Genomic DNA, 21,469 nt, shown 5'->3' on the forward strand with positions numbered 1-21,469 from the left:
ATAAAATTGAAAGCAAAAAAATAAGAAAAAAATGAAAATTGAAAACAAAAACGAAACAAGTTATAAATTAGAAACCAAAAATAGAAAAAGAAAAAGGAAACAAAAAGACGGCCAGGATGAGAATCAAACCAACGCCCCATGCAACAGACCAAGTACCCACAAACCACTTGACCAACTACTTGTTGATTTATTTGGGTCATCGTGTACTTATCTATGTTATATTCCCCTGTCGACTGAAAAAAAAATCTCAGATGACTGTGCCCTAACAAATCCGTATTTTGAAAGAACAGCCTCCTCTGCTGCTGCAGATATAACAGATACAGTCCTTTCCCAACTCGGTCTGGTTCTGAATCCGGTAGGGATAACGAGAAAAATTAAGACTCGAACTGGACCCTAAATGGTGATTTGTGTGTTTCTCTAATGTGATTTCTAGTGTCTCCTCCTGTGCTAAGCGGATCTATATCTATATAATCTGTAAAATTGATCCCCACTAATTGCAATTAAAGTTTGAAAACTTCAGATCCAAGAAGTCCACATCATCATTCACACCATGCACATCATGAGCATGCAAAGTATCCACATCATTCGTTGTAGAGCACTGTTAATCCATTTTGATGGTCCCTTCAACGATTTAATATTTGACACCTAGGATTTTACACTTTCACGTTAAATAGTTCACCAAGTACACATATTTTTCATGATATGTATGTCAATCTTTTTAAAATCATATCCAAATGTACGTATAGAATTTTCCGCGGCAACGCGCGGAAAATCACCTAGTAATCTATAAAGTTGATCCCCACAAATTGCAATTAATGTTTGCAAACTTCAAATGCAAAGTGTCCACGTCACCATCCACATCATTCACATTATGAGCATGCAAATTTTTCATATCACCATCCACATCATTTGTTGCAGACCACTAGGAATCCATTTTGCTGGTCCCTTAGACGATTTAATATTTTAACACCTAAGATTTTTCACTATCACATTTAATAGTTCACGATGTCAATTTTTTTAAGGTATGCAATATTCAGGTTGATGCAGTTTCACTTTTCGGTTTCTCTAAAATTGTTAATGTTCATGTACAACAAAATTACTGAGGTGGTTATGACTAACCGGGTCCTCACCTTGAGGATACCCACTATGACCCAGACAGGGGCCCATGTACAAGCTTACTACAATATCAGGAGTCTGGGAACCTAATCTTGCGATAAAGATAAGGAAGTTAAACTAGGGTTTATCTTCTGTTGTAACCGACTTGGATTCTGCCTGAGACCCAGCCTCCTGCATATATAAAGGACTAGAAGGGGGATCCAAGGAGGACAAGCCGCCCCTGACGCACTTGCCAGATCCAATCTGCGCACCATAGCCTCCATGGCAACTTTGTAATCTCTTCATTAATCCAGATCGGACGAGCAAGACGTAGAGGTATTACCTTCCGAGGGCTCCGAACCTAGGTAAACTTTTGCCTCCCGTGTTCGTCAGTCAACGGGGTCACCAACACACGCGTTGCTCTCATGAAACACAAGCCACTCAAAACGGGCATTGCTGAAGTCACCCGTTCGTCATTGGCGTCACCCCACGGTCGGTGCCAATGACAAGGTTCTACCTCGACAATGCCCATGTTGAGGGACTTTGTGTTTTGGAAGAGTGACATATGTGTGTGTTGACGATTCAAGGATGCAGGAGACACAGTTTATCCAGGTTCAGGCCAACCGGAGGTATAATATCCTACAGAACGTTCTGTATGTTGGTATTGACGAGACGTTCTGTATGTTGGTATTGACGAGAGATCAAAATTGAAGGCCGACTTGCTTCGCCTCGTACACTGGCTGGGTATCAATCGGGACACCGAGTCGTTCCCGTGCAGAGGAGGTCACAGGTGGGGAGTTGAAGTCGATGATGGCTTGGATGGATCGGGAATCGGAGACCGTGCAGCCGGGCGGGCCACGCGTGGAACCGGCCGTGGCGAGGATCTCCCGTGGCAAGCGGGAGTTGGTGCAGGCGACCGATCCAGCCATCTTGCTTCGATTTCCTTCGTTTGAGTCCCGATTCTGCTGTTCGGGCATGTGAGCCGCCGCCAGTTGATTGGATCTATCGGTTAGATCGCTTGCTTCACACGAACGGTGCGCTGTGGGGGTCGCCGGTCTGCATATAGGTGACGTCAAATCGCTGTTTGATGTAGATGCTCGCCAGATTGCTGCTTCGATATGGCTGCTTCGATTCCACGAGTGTGCCGCCACCTGGTGTCGTGGCAGATCGATAATGATGAGGCCGTCGAAATGGGGAATCCAACACACGTTCTTTCCAGAAACGGCACCAACGACGAAGGGGTGACTTCGACAATGCCTATATCAAAGAACTTGTATCTAGGAAAGCTAATCGTGCGTGTTGGCGAACCCGTCGGCTGACAAGCAAGGGGAGGCAAGGATTTTACCCAGGTTCCGAGCCCTCGATGAGGTAATACCCTTGCGTCCTGCTCGTTGGAGATTGTATTGATGGGGTTACAAAGGTTGCCGTCGAGGTTAGCGCATACGTCAGAGGCGGCTTGTCCTTCTTAGTTTTTCCTCCTAGTCCTTTATATATGCATGAGGCTAGGTCTCAGGTAAAATCCAAATCGGTTACAACAGAAAGATAAACCTAATTTAACTTTCTTATCTTGAGTCGCAAGATAAGGTACCCGAGCTCTTGGTATTGTACCAGTAAGCTTTCGCACAATACACCTCAAGTTTTTCGTGGCTCCCGCCAATAATATTGGCTTCCATTTAATTTTGATCAAATAAAAATGTTGTACATCAGAAACCAGAGATTATTTGATTTAAGTGCACAAATCTGAACGGAGTGTACTGTGAAACGGAAGTGGTAGGATTTCTTGAGCTTTCGGCTGGACGGGCAGTGAAGTCGATCGCCTAGGCTCGGCGCTAAACTGGGAAAATGCCACATTGACACCTCACGGAAGGAAGAGACTAGTTCCTGTAGATCTGATAAATTATGACCAAACATAAACCAAAATTCCAATTGCTGCGTGCGCAAGATTTTTGTGAACGAGCAATAGAAGGCACGATACAGGGATGGGGTCGATAATTACTAACACGAGGATGATCATGGAAAAAAAAAAGGTTCAAGACGAGGATGCACATTATTACAGTTCAACTCGCCGATATTTAGAGTCGCGCCGCGCGTGGATAGGCCCAGTCGACTCGCAGCCTGCGGTCGCCGAAGTGGTGGCCGTTGAGCTTGTCGACAGCCTCCCTGGCGTGCTCGCAGCTCTCGAACGCGACGAACCCGAAGCCGACGAGGTCTTGGACGCTCGTCCTCGTGAGGTGGCAGTCAACGAGCGGCCCAAACCGCCCGAAGAGCCCGCGGAGCTCGCGCTGGTCGGGGGGAATCTCGTTCGGGGTCAGGGGCACGTTGTTCACACGCACGACGCGTCCCAGCGGGTGAATATTGCCCCCGGAGCCGGAGTAGGATCCCAGCTCATGAAGAGACCGGTGCCTCCCCGGGCGGCACACCTCCCTGCAAGTGCCGAGGCCATATTGTCCGTTGATGTAGTTGTAGGGGCAGAAGGGCGCGCTGTCATGGGATCTCCCCGCTCCGCACACGCCGCATCTGCTATTCACACGGGGACGGAGGTACTGCGAGTCGCCTGAGTAAGAGAAGAAGCCGGCCGGCGAGAAATTTGATGATTTACTGGACGACGACGGAAGTTGAGTTGAGGGACAAAGAAAGAAATCGATTTACGTACTTTTCTCCTTGTCCTGTTCCTTGATGGGCGCCGCTGCCTCGACCACCGTAGAGTCCTGCCGCTTAGGGTTCTCAATGGCCGTCCGCGCGCACGAACCTTGCGCGGCAGTGGTACGATTCTTCTTGAAGATCTTCTTCTTTGCAGTTGTCGATGTTGCCTTCCTTTACTTTTTCTTCTTCTTCTTCTTCTGAGCGATCTTCTTCCGCTGCCTGCCGCTGGCCATCTCCTCTGCTGCCCTTCCGGCCGGACGCGTCTTCTATCTTTTTGCATTGCAAATTTGAAATAGATGCCGTGTAATTTATGACCGTTCCGAACTGGAACGTCTGGATATCCAATTCGATCCGGACACGGATTTTACATGTAAAAGGCAACAGCACGTAACGTCGGCCAGACAGAGATACTTACCCTGCACCTTCAATCGTAACCGCCTCTCCTCGTTCGATCGTCCGCTCCCTCGATCCGAAGATCAATAGAAAGAATCCGGGCAATCGCCATGATCAACTTCTGGAAGGACCCGAACGCCGAGTCGTGCTGCATCTGCGGGGAAGAGGAACCGGAGGAGAAGCACGAGGAGCTCGCCTGCCCATACGACTACCTCGTCTCGCCTGCGGGTTACGTCCCCTGCAGGGCGAGGCGCGCCGCCTGGAGGGAGTGCAGCGCCGTGCCGTCCAGCCACCGCCGGTTCCTGCAGCGCTTCGTGCGCATCACAAACGTGCCGGAGCTCTGCCGGCCGGCTTCCCTCGCCGCACTCTTCGCCCGGTACGGGCCGCTGCGGATGTGGCATGTCGCCATGGATGCCCCCGAGGTATGCAAGGGCTTCGCGTGCGTGGTCTTCGAGCGCCGAGAGCACGCCGAGAAGGCCATCGATGAACTCAACTGCTATTGCTTTGATGGGAATAGCTTGCGAGTAGATTGGTTTTATCCCAGCGCGTGACTGAACCGAACTTTAGCAACCAAGCGCTGGGATAAAACCGTGCATCATTCACTGGTATCTCTGGTCAAGCTGTGCATTCTGTGGTCACCGTGTATCATTCTCTGATCAAGCTGTGCATTCTCTGGTCACTGTGTATCATTGTTTGGTCAAGCTGTGCATTCTCTGGTCACTGTGTATCTTTCTTACACATTCTCTGGTCAAGCTGTGCATGCTCTGGTCACTATGTATCATTCTTACACATTCTCTGGTCACCGTGTAATCGTGTATCATGGAGGGATCAGTGCATCAATTTTTTATTTCCGGATAGGAAAAGAGGTACTCCGTATATTTTTGGTCCATTGTCTCTTGTCAAAAGTCTAGGTTTGTTCTTTCTTTCGACTACGGTACCAAAAATTCTCTCAAACGCACAACTTGTCTAGATATGATGCTTTGCCCAATTAATTATAAGCGGATTTAATTAACCATGATTTCACGGTTGTTTGGTAGGCACGATTTTTCAAGAATTCTCCACTAAGAGGAAGAAAAACACATGAAAACATGTTAACAAATTTCTAAAACTAATGGATATTTACAAGGGGAAAAACCTCTTCATCAAAAAAATACAAGGGGAAAAATGGAAAACCTAAAATTGGTTTGAAATAAAATTTCAGAAAATTGAAACAATATTCCAAAAATGTTGATAAGAATAAAGAATTGTGAAAAATGACAAGTAAATCGAAAAGCTCATTGATTTTCGTTTTCGAGTTTCATGGCTTTCAAAATATTTTAAATTATTATGAAAATTTATTTGGTCATTTTCATGTCAAACATTTGGTGACTTCTTTTTTGTGTGTGAAGGGTGCCCAAATATGTGAAATTGTCAACGTTTCATCAACAAATGAATTATAGTGGCAACTAAACACGAGGGTTGCGCTAGTTGCGAGACTTAACCAAACACCTTACGGCACGACCTGACGACAGCCATGCACCACATGAGTCCGCGTTCCCGAGGGCACCCCTCTCTTTCAAGAGGATTCGCGGCACGTCATGGATTTTCTAATCTTTTATTACTTTTATTAATGACATGACAACCAAATCAAATCTGCAAATATAAAAATTGGGAACCCGTTAACCGGAATTTTGGTTCAGCTTTGTGGTTAGACTCATGGTCCCTCATCAATGGCGACTTTGCTCGAGCTCCACTAACTCCTCCCTAAGCACCGTTGTTGCGATGGAGTTGGTCAACAATCCATACACATTCATCATTGTCTCCCCTACTTGGGAGTCAACCCCTGTTTTCGTTGTCGAACAACACTTAGGATATGGGGTACCAAACCTCGATGGTACAATGTGTAAAGTAAGGTGTATACAGAGGTCTTATGACAAAGGTCGGCACATACTTGGACAAAGTTAACGCATTGATATTTTTTAATAGGTTCGGTCGACCTTGCGGGTACAAACTAGTTCCATGTAGGAAAGGCTTTGAGGGGGTTTTCTGCGTCACCTTTAGCAAGAGATCTTGCCGCCACTGTAGACCGAGTAAAACCACACGACGATTTTGTGTCCCTCTATCCCCCACAACCTTGCTGCCACTATAGACCGAGTAAAACCACACGACGATTTTGTGTCCCTCTATCCCCCACAACCTTGCCGCCACTATAGACCGAGTAAAACCACACGACGATTTTGTGTCCCTCTATCCCCCACAACCTTGCGGCCACTATAGACCGAGTAAAACCACACGACGATTTTGTGTCCCTCTATCCCCCACAACCTTGCCGCCACTATAGACCGAGTAAACCACACAACGATTTTGTCTCCCTCTATCCCCGCAACCTTGCCGCCACTATAGACCGAGTAAAACCACATGACTACTCAACTTTGGTATCTTGAATGTTGTGGTCCATTCTTGCATGCTTCAATTTTGCTTTAGTGGTATATGATACTCCCTCCATTTCACAAAGAATGGCGCCCACGTTTTTCGAGGTCAAACTTTGACCAATGATTAGACCAATTGTATGTAGATTACATGTTACAAATTTTATATCGTTGGAAAGGTTTTTGAAATACGAATCTAATGATATAATTTTTGTAACACATAAGCCTCAAATCATTAGTCTAATTGTCGGTCAAAGTAAAATCTTGAAATGCCATTCTTTGTGAAATGAAGGGAGTATAATTTAATGATATATGATATAAAATGCCACGTGTCAGCACATGGGTGGTTGCATAGCAAGTGTTTACGACACTATCATGCCACGTAGGAGTATAATCCAATTTGTCAATGTGGAGCAGTTCTTTCTGTCATTGCCAGCTAGCTAGCTAGCTATATTTGCTTCCAATCCGATTGTGGCACATATTGATACACGTTACATATACGAGTCACGGATTCAGGGTCGCGGGCAATATAGCGGCCGGCAGATCTGAGTAGCTAGCGCGTGCATACAGCGGCCATGAAGAAGCGTAATGCGGACGGAACTCTGAAGCTAAAGCCTGTGGAGTCATCGCGGGAAGTGGACCGGCTGAGCGACCTTCCCGACGATCTGATCGGCCGCGTCCTGGGCTTCCTCCCCACCCCGCAAGCCGTGCTCACTTCCCGCCTGTCCCGGCGCTGGCGCCGCGTGTGGCCCGCGCACGTCCGCGCCCTCAACCTGTCAGTCTACGACGGCGTCGGGCGCAGGCTCAGCGGCCTCTCCAGCGGGGCCCTGGCGCGGTTCGCCACGCCCGGCATCCCCTCCATCTCCCTCCACATCGCCAGCCACGTCGACATCGCCACCGGGGACACGTGGTACACGGAGGCCATGGAGCGCGCGTCCGGGTCCGTGTCCATCACGGCGCCACGCGTGCTGAACTGGCTCAAGCTCCCGCGCTGCACGCAGGGGAGGCCCTGTCGCTGCTGCTGAACGACCACGGCGTCGAGCTCCAGCTCCCCCCATTGGGGGTCGTGCGCTTCGGCAGGCTGGCGGAGCTGGCCCTCTCCACGGTGCGGCTGCCTTCCGGCACGCCGCCCTTGCACGAGTTCCTCTCGGCGTGCTGCCCGCGGCTGCGGAGGCTGCGGCTGTGCGCCGTCAGAGGGGACGCCGTGCGCGCGCTGGACCTCCGCTCCGACGCGCTCGAGTCCCTGGACGTCAACAACGTCGACCAGCTGGTGACGCTCCACGTAGCGGCCCCCAATCTCCGGTCCTTGAGCGTACGCTCCTGCTTCCGGTTTCCAGTCCAAAGTGACGTCGAAACCGAGGTGGTTGTCTCGGCGCCGAGGATGGAGGCCGTCTGCTGGTACCGCAGCTACCCGAAGCGGCTAGACTTCCTCACCGCGGACCCGACGGCGCACCAAGTCCGCCGGCTCTCCGGCCTCAAGCTCCCGACGCGGGGGCCAAGCGGCCGGTTCGACTTCCCTTACACAATACAGCTCCTGCGGGCCTTTTCCGTTACCGCCGAGCAACTGGAGCTGGACCTGATACTGCCGGACGATATGACTCTCCTCAACTGGGCGGGACAGGCGGCCGGCGGAGAGGACTTGCTGAGCTATGTCCCGCGGCTGCCTCGTGTCAGCGCGCTCTCGCTCAACGGCCTGCGGTGGGGGTTGGGTTGCAGCGTCAGGCCCAGCCTGGCCGAGCTCCTCTCTCGTGTCCCAAACGTGACCAGGCTTTACGTCGAGTCAAACCCCTACTGCCGGACAGTTTTCGTAAGTACTCCAAGAAACTGTGTTTTCTGAGCTTTTTTAATTAATTACCAAAACTGCCTCATCACAGTGCGTAGCATGTCAATTGTGTATGTAATCTCAACAAATTTTGTCCCCTCTCTTGATCTTAATTATATTAGGAAAGCCAGGGGACTGTGCCACCACGAGGAGAGTACCAGTGGGGTTGCGTCGACGTTGGGGCAGAGGAAAAGCTTAGGCTGAATTCCCTGCGAGCCTTAGGCTGAATTCCCTGCGAGAAATCAGTGTCCATGGACTCAGGGGGACGGACAACGAGGAATGCAAACTCGTCGAGCTTTTGCTTGGAGCCGCATTGCCGTCGCTCGAGAGGATAACTCACGTTTGACGGCACGGTTGCAATGTGGATCGTTGATGAGATCGCCACGGAGGTACAGGTGCACTTCTCTATGGCGACTGGGAGTTGGGCCAAGACAGCCTGCCCAAGTGTTGTCGAATGGGGACGCCGCTTGGGTGACGTACGGCACAGTCACTGACGTGTGGGACTGGACCCACATGTCAGTGACCGTTAAGGCACGGGCGGCACTGAAGCAGGCTCCGCTTGGACCAAATGCAAGGGGTGACGGAAACATATCGGCTGTCCCAGTTAAGGACATGTACGATGTAGAATGACATCCCGTCAGACTTTCTTAACAATGTTATTTACTAGAATACTCCAATGAGTAAATTTCATTTTTTTTTACCCTCTGGAAAAATGTTATGTTACATACTCCCTCCGATCCATATTAATTGTCTTAAATTTGTCTAAATATAAATGTATTTATGCCCAAAAACATCTAAATACATGTATATTTCGACAACTAGTATGAATTATTAGAACTGTCGAACCGGCCTCCCCAAGGATCTTCTTGTTCCCGTGTCGGATTGCCCATGGTGCCGCTGGCCCGATCGATCTCATGATGTTGCAGCCGCAAAAGAGCTTGCTGTGCACTAGCGGCCAACGCATGGAACCGCACTGCTCCAGCTCACACCTCTTACCTGCGGCACGAAGCACGTCATGGCGCCTCCCTCCTGTCGTGCACCTCCACGCACCACAGGCCGTCCTAGAACGGGGAGAAAAAAACTTAAATGGGGTAAACATTGGCACTAGTTTTGTTAAATTGGGTAAAAGAAAATAAATCCTGCTGAATGGGGTAATTTTATTAAAAAAATCAAATTAGGAGGTAAAAAATGGAATTCGCTCGCAAACCCTGCTCTTAATTTATATGCGTCACCTACGAGGAAATGGTAAAGTGCCAACTCGCATCGGATCGAGTACACGACCAGGGCGACATAACGAAACCTCTCACTAACAGCAGCCATTCTTATACAAGAGCTAATCCATTTTTAGCGAGTTCAAACAGTAACAAAATCTGGTCCACAGCTAAAGATCTCTACAAGTACACATTCATATGTGTTCAATAAGAGTTACAAGAGCTAGTACAATAGGACAGAGTATGGCCCAGTCAGATATAGCTAATTCTTTACATGTCGAGTTTTTGCTTGAATATGATTGTTTTTTCATCATAATGTAACATAATCCTGTAAAGCACTATCATATGATAGTTCAAATTTGAACTAAAATCATGACAAGAATTTAGGGATGGAAGCAGTACAAGGCTACCGGCATACCGATACAAACAACGTATGCCACAAAATTTCAGCAATGTGATTAGCATAAATCACCGCACTAGAATAAAACTATCTAACAACAGAAAAAGAAAATGCGAAAACAGGATAGTCTCCAAGATAAGTTGAATGCTCAAGAAAGTACAATTCGTACAAGTACAAAAGGCTTCAAAGAGAAGCTTGGTCCAGAAACAACAGTACATAATGGTGCAACCCTCCACAAAACAATCATTCAATATTTCACCATTTCAACGGACAAGTTCTTTGTCGCAAGAAGTTCAGGTATAGCTCTAAAGAAAATTTGCAGAAGTCCTTTCTTCTAGACTTCATTTACTACAATTCTTCTAAGGGCCATGAAGCTCCCACACCTGGAACTGAATGGAGCATCTGCATAAATAGTAGATAAACAGTATGGTCACAAGTATTCTCTATTGGATCATCTAGATATGCATCGAATATCTGCACACATAGTACCAAAAATGTCACGAATTTCAGGTACCACACTGCATAGATTATACTCCCTCCGTTCCTAAATACTTGTCGCAAAACCTAGAAAAGTTGTGAACAGTTCTAAACAAAATCGTACATATAAATGAATGGGGGTGAAGTAATACCTATATATTTTTTTAAATATGATCAATTGCTCACATATCGTAAATGGTCATATTTTATTATTTTTGACCAACGTTTTTCTACATGTATGGATTTATTCAGATATTTTCACAACTTCTAGATGTGGTTTTTGTGTTCTTTGGTACACCAATATGTAGAAAAATTCTACTACATCCGACTGATATACCACATGACGGAATTTTACATCTATTAATTCAGTGGCAACGCGCGGGCTGGGCATTTCCAAAGCAAAGAAAATTGTCGGTCAAAGAAATACAACAATCAACACTAACTACTTTATACCACATAATAGTTCCCAGAACATGTAGGGAAAACAAAATTGTGTATGTCATGAGTCGCAGAATCTTACCAGGAGATGCTCAACGTCGTTTTTTCCTTTTCCTGTTGGTGTTCAGAGTTTTTTCAGGGATGAATTCATCGAGATAGTACATGTTCTTCTTCTTGTTTCTGGTCCCAGAGCCACAGTGTTTTAATGTACCTTCACACACGATACCACATTTTCCATGGTGAAAAGCAAACCGATATCCTTCACCATCAAGTGATCCAACTGATATCAGGTTTTGTTTGATGTCTGGAGAGTACAGAACCTTGGGCAATTTTAGATTTTTAATTCTCAAAACCCCACTGTGAGTGGTCATTATTCTGTCCTTGGGGGAAGTGAAAACTTGTTCGCAACGTTTGATCTTCTTCAGAACATCCTTTCTGCCAGTCAGGTGGGCAGCACACATTGAATCAATGATCCATTTCTGCATATACATAGGAATTATTAAGTGGAAATAAGGGAAGAAGTGCAATAATTATTGAATTGCAAAATACTCCCTCCGATCCTAAATTCTTGTCTCAAGTTTGCCCAAATATGGATGTATCTATTCTTAAAAAACGTCTAGATACATGTAATATTTCGACAACAATTTAGGATCGGAGGGAGTAACATATATGATATGAACAACAACAAACAAGACTGTCTATACCTCATAATCCCCATCCTTTTCTGGATCAGTTGCAGCAACATCATCTTCTTCATCCGCCTCAAATTGTTCGGACTGTATTTCCCTGTCTGGATGTACCCAGCTGATACTTCTAACAACATAATCTTTGTTTTCGGAGTCCCTGTATCCCTCACCAACAACTCTGCAGTTCTGTAAATCAATGATTTGGAACTGACCATCCACAATTGAAATGAGTAAATCATCCTCATCCAGTTGCCCCACAGAGATTAGGTTGAATGGCAGATATGGAATATACGATACTTGACTCAAATTAATATTTTCGAATGCAATCAATCCCATTTCCTCTGCCGTAAACTTTCCACCATCAGCAGAGTGAAGTGTAACCCGATTATTTTCCTCAATAGGCTTCAGGTCCTTCATGTAAGCCTTATTATTACATATATGAGTGCCAGCGCCAGAGTCAAGGTAAAAAACTGGGGGTCTCCTAGATATGCAACAGAGATGTCCAAAGCTCTTAACAAGATTCACCTAGCAAAATTTAAGATTTTAGGTAGAAGGAAGAATTAGGAGAAAGTTAAGATCATGGACAAAATTAAGACCATGCACTAAAGCCAACCCTCAGTTCTATGATTTGTTCAATCACTGGTCACTACCTCGATGTCATTTTCTAAGCTGATGTTGTCATCTTCAGTGTTATATGGGTCAAGCTGAGAATTAATCTGCAAAAAATAACAATCGATGAGAAATAACACGTTCTAACAAAAATATGAGAATTTTTTTTTGGCTAAAATGCTTGCAATCCATTTATCAACCTTTAAAGTTAACACAATATGCTTGCTATTGGCACTCCCCTTCTTGATCTTTGAGGGATTCATGTTCCATATATCTAAGGTCTCACTATCAAGACAAGACTTAAAGAAGGGAGCCTCGTAATCCTCAGGCTGCCAACATAAAAAATGTGTTAGCTTCAACCATCTAAGTTATACAGAAATGCAAAGGTTAAATCCGTATCTGCAGGGAGCAAAATAATTAGGTTATCTGCAATGGCAAATGCAAGTTTTCAATAAACAACTATAAAAAAATGGTACACTCACTGTGACATCATCATAGTATAGCAGCTTCATTAGAGTGACACGCTGAACAAAAACAAAACGATAGCATCAACTCAGCTCAATCCAATCAAATTACACTGTAAAAAATTACCTGATCTGGAATTCGCTACAAGGTGCTCATAAGTGAAACCAGCATTCTGATCATCTTACAAGCAGACTCCCTGGAAGGGAACCATTGGCATGTTAGGATATACCACTGATTGGTTATGATTTATGATATTACTTCAAACACACATGTGGACAGGGAAAAACCAGAAAAAAGAACGAAAAAGAACCGAAAAACTGTAAGGGACAAACAAAAGTTACAAGTCCGGGGGGCAGGTATGCCAGGGCAGGCTGCGAAGAGCATTACAAACCGCAATGACTCACAGTATTGTTTTGAAAATGCACATGTGGACCAACAAACCGCAATGATTTACAATATTTACTTTGAACATGTACGTGAGGACCAACAAACAACAATTCATGAAGCGGTCTGCATATCGTTCCTATACCTTCAGTACTGAAGTTCTGCAAGTCATGCAAGCAAATGAATAACAACTTATAATTTTTTCGATTTTGTGCAATGCCAATTATGGCCCCCAGTTTATACAGCAAATTGAATTGGTACACTACAGTTGTCAGCAGGTCAGCAGTTATTAAAACCTATGTACCTAAGATTTTCACCACATTCTACAAAGGAAGAAACATAATACTGAACTCATGATGATGATGACATCACCTTATTTGAAATTGTATCAGTCTGCACGAAAACATAACTTTGTATGAAGATTATAATTACACAAAAGAACAACCTCGACAGCCTGTAATGCTAAGGAGCACAAAAGAATGACTAGAAAAAAAATTATTAGCATCCAACCTCATCTCGTCAGTAGTGACTTCTTCTGCATTTGACTTGAATGTAGCACTATTCTTCGTATCCCCTGTGCGACTCAGGTTCATTACAACTTCCTCACCATTCGAGTTGGGGTAGCTAAATGAGACTGCACGATAATCATGACAGATAATAAGAAAATGTAAGACAGATGATTCATCAGCCATATCAGGCACACTCTATTTCCGCAAAAAGAAAAACATTAGCTACTCACAGGCGTACTCCTCGATCATTAGACCTTCCTTCTCACATATACAAAAGAGAAGGGTCTTGAGATATTTCTTTTGTAATGCGTCATAGACACCTAAATTTTACCGCATGTGTTAGTTTTTCTTTTTTGGAAAAGTACACCTAAATATATAACACCGTAATAAACAGTAAAATGAGCTCATTTTTTTCCAGATATTTCACCTTTCTCCATCCAATCAATAACCTTCCTGGACTAAGCATCATTGGGTATCAGCTTCTTAATCTTCATCCCTGCAATAAATAAAAGGTTATTTGAGGCATTAAGTGATATTTCTGCATATAGATACTGGGATTGTGACTATAGCCAATCCTGACCTAGTTCCGGGATAGACTTATCAATGAAGTACTTCTCAGGGAATAGGCCTCTGATGTAGCAGATGTTGTATATAGCGATGCGGAGCAAATGCCTTGTCTGTTTGGTTAAAATATCGTCAATGTTGTTTACATACTATACAAATTACTTCAAACTATGCACTACGCTATGAATTTCATCAGATCATACATATATTTTAGAGAAATAGCTCAAGGCTTCAGACAACCTATCAAATCGTCACACGAGTTACTGACAAAGAAGCTTAAAGTAAAGCACAAGGTTCACCCAAAATACATCTTCTGATTTCAATGCCGAAGCAAGTAATACGTAAAGAGAAAAGTATATTTTTCGTCCCTCAACTTGTCAAAAAGTATGCAAATGGTCCCTCAACTTTTTTTCGTATACTTTTCATCCCCTAATTGGCTAACTGTTAAAACTGGACACTGATGGTCCCTTGGCTCATCCAAAGCGGTTTGCTGAAGAAATATCATGGTTTTGGCCTCAATATTGAGATGTCGTCCTGTCAAGATGCCATCACTTCTCTTTTTAACCACTGTGTCAATTTGTTTCCGCCAGAAAAAAAAACTAACTCTGTATGGCAATTTTGAGCAAAAACAATGACACGTCAGCACTAAAACTACTTCACATTGGGTGAGGGAACATTTTTGCCGGTTTCGACTTTTGAGGAACGAAAAATATACGAAAGAAAATTGAGGGATCATTTGTGTACTTTTCAACAAGTTGGAGGACTAAAAATATACTTTTCTCATACATAAACACAAGAGATCCCCAAAACACAATGGGTTATTTTTGTTTCGTTCAAAACCATACATAAGAAATAAGGGTGGGCTTATGGATCATGCAATACATTGCACCAATTAAACATCAAGAGCACTATGCACTTGTAATTAAACATTGAGAGCAGTATACATCACCAAGCTTTTCAAAGGCAACACTATTCAAAATACTGGTAATCAACCAATTGTATTTTCTTTTTTCCAAAGGCATGAACTAATTTCAAAGAAAATCTAACAAGGAAATTACACTTAGTCAGTTGGTTTCAATAAATGCTTACTGACATGTAAAGCTAACATAGTATAATTTATAAAGGCAGAACATATAATTAAAAATTTCACAGGATGGCACAAGAAACAACCGATTAGAAAGTACAAAATAAGATTTTCTGATCCTGAAATCAGGTACACAAATACACCACATGAAACATCAAAGCAACAACAAATCTTACTCCTGATGCAGTCCAACTTAAACTCTAATTACAGAAGTTTGTGCTGTTGTTCCAAGTTTGATCTCTGTTTGACGTTGACGAAGATCTTTGAAAAGGACATGAAGTAAATATCTAAAATTGTATGCTACAAAAACTGGAATGTTTACAGGCCGATCAAGGCAATGTGATCAGTTCAACATCTCCCCCAATCTCAGAAACACATAGATCAAACCAGAAAAGGATTTCTGAGCTAATTTCCTGGGAAGTCGAGAGAATAGAAGATCCCAAAAGCAGATTCGATGCTTCAAATCAGTGAATTCAATCCAAGAAGCAAGTAGCATGAAGGAAAAACCATTAAATCAGGTAATAGCAAAACGGCCTGTTTAAGCAGACCAAAAGCATCCAAGGACAATGGAATGCATTAACATGTCAAGGGTAAAAGGAAGGTCACCTTCATATACATCAGATCGCTGTTGTTGTTTTTGGTTCCTTCAGTTTGTGAAACATTTTGCATGATGTCATCTTTATTCATATGTGGAGTTTTGGGATCAGTAATCTGAAATCATGAAATAACCATGTTAGTGAAGAAAAATATAGCACATGGTAAACAGAAGTGTTACTCAGACTGACCTTGTTAACAGCATAAACATCCTTGCTTGCCCTGGATCGTATATCATCTTTAAGTAGCCTCTCCATAATATCTGAAAAGCAAGTCGTTAGTCTAGTGATTCAAGACTTGAATGACAGAGCTAAAGAATTCCTGTATTTTGTAGGATCAATCTGATGAGCACACAGTTCCTGCATTACCTTCCACCATTTCCTGCAAAACATTCAACAAGCAGTTGTTAGAAGCAGGCCATAAAACTCGTAACGTGTATCAAGGCAAGGTCTGTTTTACATATACTGGTGCACTTGAACTTATAATTCGGCACTTGCTTGGAATTCTAGCGACTAGAATAGAACGATAATCAATCGAAAATATCAATAATAATTAGAAAAAGGGAAATGACAACAAGAATTACCATTGATATGCCACGGAAATTAGAAATAACATCTGAAGCATTAACAGTTCCAATGTCTCTTGAGCATATCCACTCTCTTACTTGAGCTGTTAAGTCTTCATCGTGAGCAACATATTGAGTATCATCACATGTAAAGTCAGGAAGAACAAAAAAATTGACATTGTCTGCTTCTGTATGGAAACAATACACATGTGCACTCTCTTGAACGAAATAAACTGACCTTCCAAAATTGTGCCACTTCAACCTTTTCCATCTCCATCTGTTTTAGCAAGTACATTAGCACCAAAAACATTAATACAATAAGAGAATCCTTAAATAAATGTTACCATTAGAAGCAAAAATGTAACAGTCCACTTCAGATGGGCGAACCTGATAGAATAAAGGATTTAATGTCAGAGAATAGTTTAGACAAAAAGAAATATGTATAAACCTGAACGTTTGCATGCAGAAGGATGTACCATAACTCCATAACACAAAGCGCACAAATTAGGATAATACTACTGAAACTGATTAGTTATATGATATACCTCTGTGTCAGAAAAGTAACTATCTGGGTCAGACTCGTTACCCAAGCTCATGTTGTCATCTTCACTGTTAACATTTTTAACTTCACATAGATCAACATTACTTTTAACCTTCATAAACAAACAAAACAGGAGAAATTCAATAGAAAAAATATGACCGCAAAAAAGATCTGACGCTGCAGTCTCCACTACCTTCAAAGCTAAAACAAGATGCTTGCTATTGACATTTCCCACTACCATCTTCAAGGGGTTCTCATTCCATTTATAAACAGGCTCATTATCAGCACAACCCTTAAGAAAGGGAGGCTCGTAATCCTCAGGCTGATACCATAAAATGTGTAAGCTTCCACCAAGAAAGTTATACAGCACAAAGAAAAGGTTCAATTCTTTTTTGTACAGAGCAAAAGAATTTGGTTATCTAGAATGGAAGCTGTAAGTTCCAGTAGATAACTGGAACAAAAGGTACTCACTGTGACATCATCGTAGTATAGCAGCTTCATTACAATGATCCTCTGAACACAAACAAGCAATAGCATCAGCTCAGTACAATCCACTGTAACCAAATTACATCATGCCAAAATTACCTCATCTGGCATTTGGTCCAAGGTCCTCATAAGTGAAACCAGCATTCTGACCATCTTACAAGCAGAGCTCCTGAAAGTAATCCGTTGCCATGTAAGGATGTTACCAGTTCACCACTAATTGGTTGCAACTGACAATAAAATGTACACATGGACAAATTAACTGAATTCCTTGAACCGAGCAGAAGGACATATGACAAAGAGAAAAGTATATTTTTCGTCCCTCAACTTGTCAAAAAGTACGCAAATGGTCCCTCAACTTTTTTCGTATACTTTTAGTCCCTAAATTGTCGAAACTGGACAACAATGGTCCCTCCCCCCATTTGAAGTGCTATTAGTGCTGATGTGTCATGATTTTGGCCTCAAAATACCACACTGGATTAGATTTTTTTGTTTCTTTTGACGGAAACAAATTGACTCGAGGTATAAAACGAAAAGTGATGCGAATTTGACAGGCTGGCATGACAATTCTTGGGCGAAAACCATGATATGATGGCACTACTACCGCTTTGGATGGGACGAGCAACCATTGATGTCCGGCTTTAACAGTTAGAGGATGAATAGTATAAGAAAAAAGTTGAGGGACCAGTTGCGTACTTTTCGACAAGTTGAGGGACGAATATACTTCTCTCTATGACAAAAGCACACTGAAAACTCAACAGTCGCATACCTTCAGTACTGGAATTTCACAGGTCACCCAAGAAAACCAACAACGTATGCCCCCATCAACAGCAAATTGAACTAGTACTTTACAATTGCCAACAATTCAGTAGCTACTAAAACCTAAGTACTACCAGAGAAAAACAGAATTTTGAAATCCTTTCAAACACTCTATTTTTTCGAACACTCTATGGCATCACCTTTGATACCACGTCATTCTGCAGAGCGATATTACTTCTGTACGGAGACCACACTACATGGAAAAACACCATTCACTACCTGTAATGCTAAGGAGCACAAAGACTTAACTAGCAAAAATCATAGCATCTAAAAGGGATGCGCAGGATAGCACCTCATCTTATCAGAACTGACTTCTGCTGCATTTGACTTGAATGTAGCAGTAGTCTTCTCATTCCCTGTGAGACTCAGGATCATTACAACTTCCTCACCATTCGAGTTGGGGTAGCTAAATGAGACTGCATGATAATTATGACACGTCAGTCTAACTTAATATGAGACATGCTGGTCAAATTCCACACAATACTCACAGGCATACTCCTCGATCATTGGGCCTTCCTCCTCACATATACAGAAGAGAAGGGTCTTGAGATACTTCTTTTGTAAGGCATCATAGACACCTAAATTTTATCACAAAGTTAATCGAATAAACAGATAGGAAAACACATCTAAAACATACAATCTTAAAACAGTAAATTTATATAGAGGTCTCAAGTTGTTAGGACATATTTCACCTTTCTCCATCCAATCAATCAACCTTCTGGAGTTAGCATCCATGGGCATTAGCTTCTTAATCTTCATATCTGTAACAAGTTAAGGTTGTTCGAGGCTTTGAGCTCACAAATTTCACATTGATTACAGATTTTGCATATAGATACTGGCTTGGTCCTGACCTAATGCCGGAATAGACTTATCATTGAAGTACTTCTCAGGGAATAGGCCTCTGATGTAACAGATATGGTATATAGCGATGTGAAGCAAATCCCTTGTCTGTTTGGTTAAAAAATCATCAGTGTTATTTACATACTATGCAAATTACTTAAAACTATGCACTATGCTATAAGTTTCATCAGATCATACATATGTTTTATAGAAATAGCTCAAGGATTCAGACAACCAATCAAATCGTCGCAAGAATTACTGACAAAGAGGCTTAAAGTAAAGCACAAGGTTCACCCAAAAATACAGCAGGACTGCTGGACAGGGCGATGCGGGATGAAGCTGAGGGCCGGCAAAGCCACGAAACGCTGAGCTCGCAGGGATAGGGAGAAAGTTGAATCTATGAACTCAGAAACAAATATGGCCCAATCGGTATGATCTCTGGGCTGGTATATCTTTGGACTTTCTAATATTAGACCCAAGAGATTCATTATATGAGACTTTAATTAGCATTGTAGACGAAATTACCCTTTTAAAAGTTTGAAGGGGGATGACCAATGGATCATATAGTATATGCACCAATTAAACATCAAAAGCAGTATGCCCACGCAGATAGAGGATCATATATTGATATTTATCATCAAATCTCTCAAGTGATCAGAGATCAAAATATTGCAGTTGAGGGAAAACAGGTACAGCATAAATGCAGACGTGCAATATCTTAAACCACCCAACTTTTCAAAGGGAAAGCTATAGAACCTTGTATTTAACCAATAATCCTACAAAGTATATTTGTCAAAACACTCCAACTAATAAAAGCCAGTTGGAGCAATATCGAACAGAAGGAGACATCAGTTTGTGGGTTAGTTTCCAAACATGTCAAGCTGAGGTTTATCACCCTCAGATAATTCTTAAAGTCAGGACATAAATTTAAAATTTCACGGCATGTCACAATAAAATGACCGGTTACGATTAGAATAAAACGACAGAATAAGCTTTTCTGATCCCAAAATCAGATGCAAAAATATGCCACACTTGGTTCAAATAGTAGAGGTTTACTACTCCGATGGAAGCATTCATAAAACAGAAAAAACTTACTCCTAAACCATTGGGAATTCGTACAGACCAACTCAATCTCATGACAGGAAGTCTGTGATGCTGTTCGGAGCAGATTTAGATGTAAGCAAGCAAATAAGCATTAATGTACAACAGAGCATTTTGAAAGCGATATGGAGTTAAGGATAAAAAATCGGCTGCTACGAAAACTTCAGAATTAAATACTCCCTCCGTTCCATAATTCTTGTCGAAATATTACATGTATCTAGACTCTTTTTAGGAATAGATGCATCCATATTTGGGCAAATTTGAGACAAGAATTATGAAACGGAGGGAGTAGGAAACAAGACTAAACTGTATCAAAATGTTTCAGAATCAATGTCGTATGAAACCATCACCAATTTGATCGACTTCAGACGTATGTATCTACACTTCCAGCCGATCAAATCTAAGCTCAAAAACCAGAAGCATCATTCAGCTTCTAGCTGCGGAATTGCCAAACAACCTAACGACTGTACAACTTGCCGATTAAACAGCCAGAGAAGTATAAAAGCAAAGAGATGTGATAAGTTGAATCACTGCCCCAATTTTCAAATCGGAGAGACCAAGCCAGAAACCGGGAGAATTTCGCGGTAAATTGAGAGAATCGACGAGGGAAGTCTCCCAAAAGTAGATTCAATGCTTCAAAGTTTAAAGCAGCAAATGAAATCGAGGAAGCAAGTAGCATGAAGGAAAACGGAGGGAAAAACCATCAAATCCACAGGTAATAGCGAAACGCCGCGTTTGAACAGACACTCGAACAATACTAAATCCAATCTTCCTTACACGCCCAAAACAGCAAGCGAATTTGGTCAAATCCTAAGAGCAGCAACAAATCCGCGCGCCCCAAAAGACTCGAAAAGAAACAAACTATCCGACACACGAGAGACGAGACTAACGATGTCGGAATCAGCCCCAAATCGAACCAGCAGTCCAGCACCCGTACCGCAAGCGCTACAAACCAAGCAATTAAATCCTAGGGTGAGCGCTTCTCAGAAATCAAAGGAGGACATCTCGATCGATCGGCGCGATTCACGCTGAATCCAGTGTCTGGGGAACTTACCACAAGCAGCGGCGGGTCCTGCTCCATGATCTCGGACTCCGTCCTCTGAGCTATCACCTGCATCGACCGGGACGACGACGTACACCGCTTAGCACATACGCGCGCATACTACCGCAACGAGAAAGGGGAGGAACCGAGGAACTCACCATTATGCCCTCCGCGGCGCGCGCGCGAGAGAGAGAGAGGGAGAGCTGGTGACAACAGGAAGAGAGAGAGACGAGAGAGGGTGGTGAACTGTTGATGCGGGGGATATCGGACGGGGTACTTGTAGTGTAGAGAGGGAC

At 43.1% G+C, this 21,469-nt stretch overlaps 5 protein-coding genes across 10 annotated transcripts; 2 read left to right on the top strand and 3 right to left on the bottom strand.

Annotated features, from left to right (window-relative positions):
* Nucleotides 1–2,847: 2,847 nt before the first annotated feature.
* Nucleotides 2,848–3,911, bottom strand: LOC104585126 (polyadenylate-binding protein 8; the record flags this gene model as incomplete). Its single annotated transcript, XM_024454927.1, has 2 exons — nt 2,848–3,649; nt 3,749–3,911. Coding segments are annotated over 2 exons (645 nt in total), but the record flags the coding sequence as incomplete, so codon positions are not given.
* LOC100824527 (eukaryotic translation initiation factor 3 subunit G) lies at nt 3,754–5,007 on the top strand. Its single transcript, XM_003576683.3, has one exon. The coding sequence runs from the start codon at nt 4,242–4,244 to the stop codon at nt 4,680–4,682; it is 441 nt and encodes a 146-aa protein (XP_003576731.1). The 5' UTR covers nt 3,754–4,241; the 3' UTR covers nt 4,683–5,007.
* A 2,107-nt stretch (nt 5,008–7,114) lies between these two features.
* Nucleotides 7,115–8,376, top strand: LOC104585127 (FBD-associated F-box protein At4g13985-like). Its single transcript, XM_024454649.1, has 2 exons — nt 7,115–7,469; nt 7,541–8,376. The coding sequence occupies exons 1-2, from the start codon at nt 7,115–7,117 to the stop codon at nt 8,374–8,376; spliced, it is 1,191 nt and encodes a 396-aa protein (XP_024310417.1).
* A 1,679-nt stretch (nt 8,377–10,055) lies between these two features.
* Nucleotides 10,056–13,859, bottom strand: LOC106866878. Its single transcript, XM_014903236.2, has 9 exons — nt 13,771–13,859; nt 13,542–13,665; nt 12,774–12,843; nt 12,665–12,706; nt 12,383–12,511; nt 12,224–12,289; nt 11,592–12,098; nt 10,970–11,366; nt 10,056–10,374 (listed from the first exon to the last, which is right to left on the bottom strand). The coding sequence occupies exons 4-8, from the start codon at nt 12,692–12,694 to the stop codon at nt 10,980–10,982; spliced, it is 1,119 nt and encodes a 372-aa protein (XP_014758722.1). The 5' UTR covers nt 12,695–12,706; nt 12,774–12,843; nt 13,542–13,665; nt 13,771–13,859; the 3' UTR covers nt 10,056–10,374; nt 10,970–10,979.
* Nucleotides 13,860–15,840: 1,981 nt separating this feature from the next.
* Nucleotides 15,841–21,469, bottom strand: LOC100824835 (meiosis-specific protein PAIR2-like). Of its 6 annotated transcripts, none has more exons than XM_024463574.1 (17): nt 21,332–21,469; nt 21,186–21,242; nt 20,126–20,185; nt 19,027–19,138; nt 18,883–18,951; nt 18,679–18,768; nt 18,483–18,606; nt 17,474–17,543; nt 17,360–17,401; nt 17,082–17,210; nt 16,893–17,000; nt 16,692–16,734; nt 16,586–16,624; nt 16,366–16,460; nt 16,151–16,163; nt 15,974–16,044; nt 15,841–15,899 (listed from the first exon to the last, which is right to left on the bottom strand). In XM_024463574.1, exons 1-13 carry the CDS (start codon nt 21,332–21,334, stop codon nt 16,605–16,607), a joined length of 927 nt encoding a protein of 308 aa, XP_024319342.1. In that variant the 5' UTR covers nt 21,335–21,469; the 3' UTR covers nt 15,841–15,899; nt 15,974–16,044; nt 16,151–16,163; nt 16,366–16,460; nt 16,586–16,604. The 6 variants fall into 6 exon arrangements, with proteins under 6 accessions (XP_024319342.1, XP_024319341.1, XP_024319346.1 ...); XM_024463573.1 differs by having other exon boundaries at nt 16,366–16,451; nt 21,332–21,402; XM_024463578.1 differs by having other exon boundaries at nt 16,366–16,451; nt 20,126–21,076; nt 21,332–21,385.

This window comes from Brachypodium distachyon, chromosome 4 (assembly GCF_000005505.3).
Source record: "Brachypodium distachyon strain Bd21 chromosome 4, Brachypodium_distachyon_v3.0, whole genome shotgun sequence".
Taxonomy (NCBI): Eukaryota; Viridiplantae; Streptophyta; class Magnoliopsida; order Poales; family Poaceae; genus Brachypodium; species Brachypodium distachyon.

Excerpts from the sequence above, each read along its gene's own strand:
- LOC100824527 (XM_003576683.3), top strand. The coding sequence starts at position 4,242 with ATGATCAACTTCTGGAAGGACCCGAACGCCGAGTCGTGCTGCATCTGC.
- LOC104585127 (XM_024454649.1), top strand. The coding sequence starts at position 7,115 with ATGAAGAAGCGTAATGCGGACGGAACTCTGAAGCTAAAGCCTGTGGAG. Across the intron at positions 7,470-7,540 it reads GTACACGGAGGCCATGGAGC|GGGAGGCCCTGTCGCTGCTG; the intron begins GCGCGTCCGGGT and ends CGCTGCACGCAG.
- LOC106866878 (XM_014903236.2), bottom strand. The coding sequence starts at position 12,694 with ATGAAGCTGCTATACTATGATGATGTCACA. Across the intron at positions 12,512-12,664 it reads TATACTATGATGATGTCACA|CCTGAGGATTACGAGGCTCC; the intron begins GTGAGTGTACCA and ends TTATGTTGGCAG. Across the intron at positions 12,290-12,382 it reads ATATTGTGTTAACTTTAAAG|ATTAATTCTCAGCTTGACCC; the intron begins GTTGATAAATGG and ends TATTTTTTGCAG.
- LOC100824835 (XM_024463574.1), bottom strand. Across the intron at positions 18,952-19,026 it reads ATTAGGTCAGGACCAAGCCA|ATATGAAGATTAAGAAGCTA; the intron begins GTATCTATATGC and ends AACTTGTTACAG. Across the intron at positions 17,211-17,359 it reads TATACTACGATGATGTCACA|CCTGAGGATTACGAGCCTCC; the intron begins GTGAGTACCTTT and ends TTATGGTATCAG.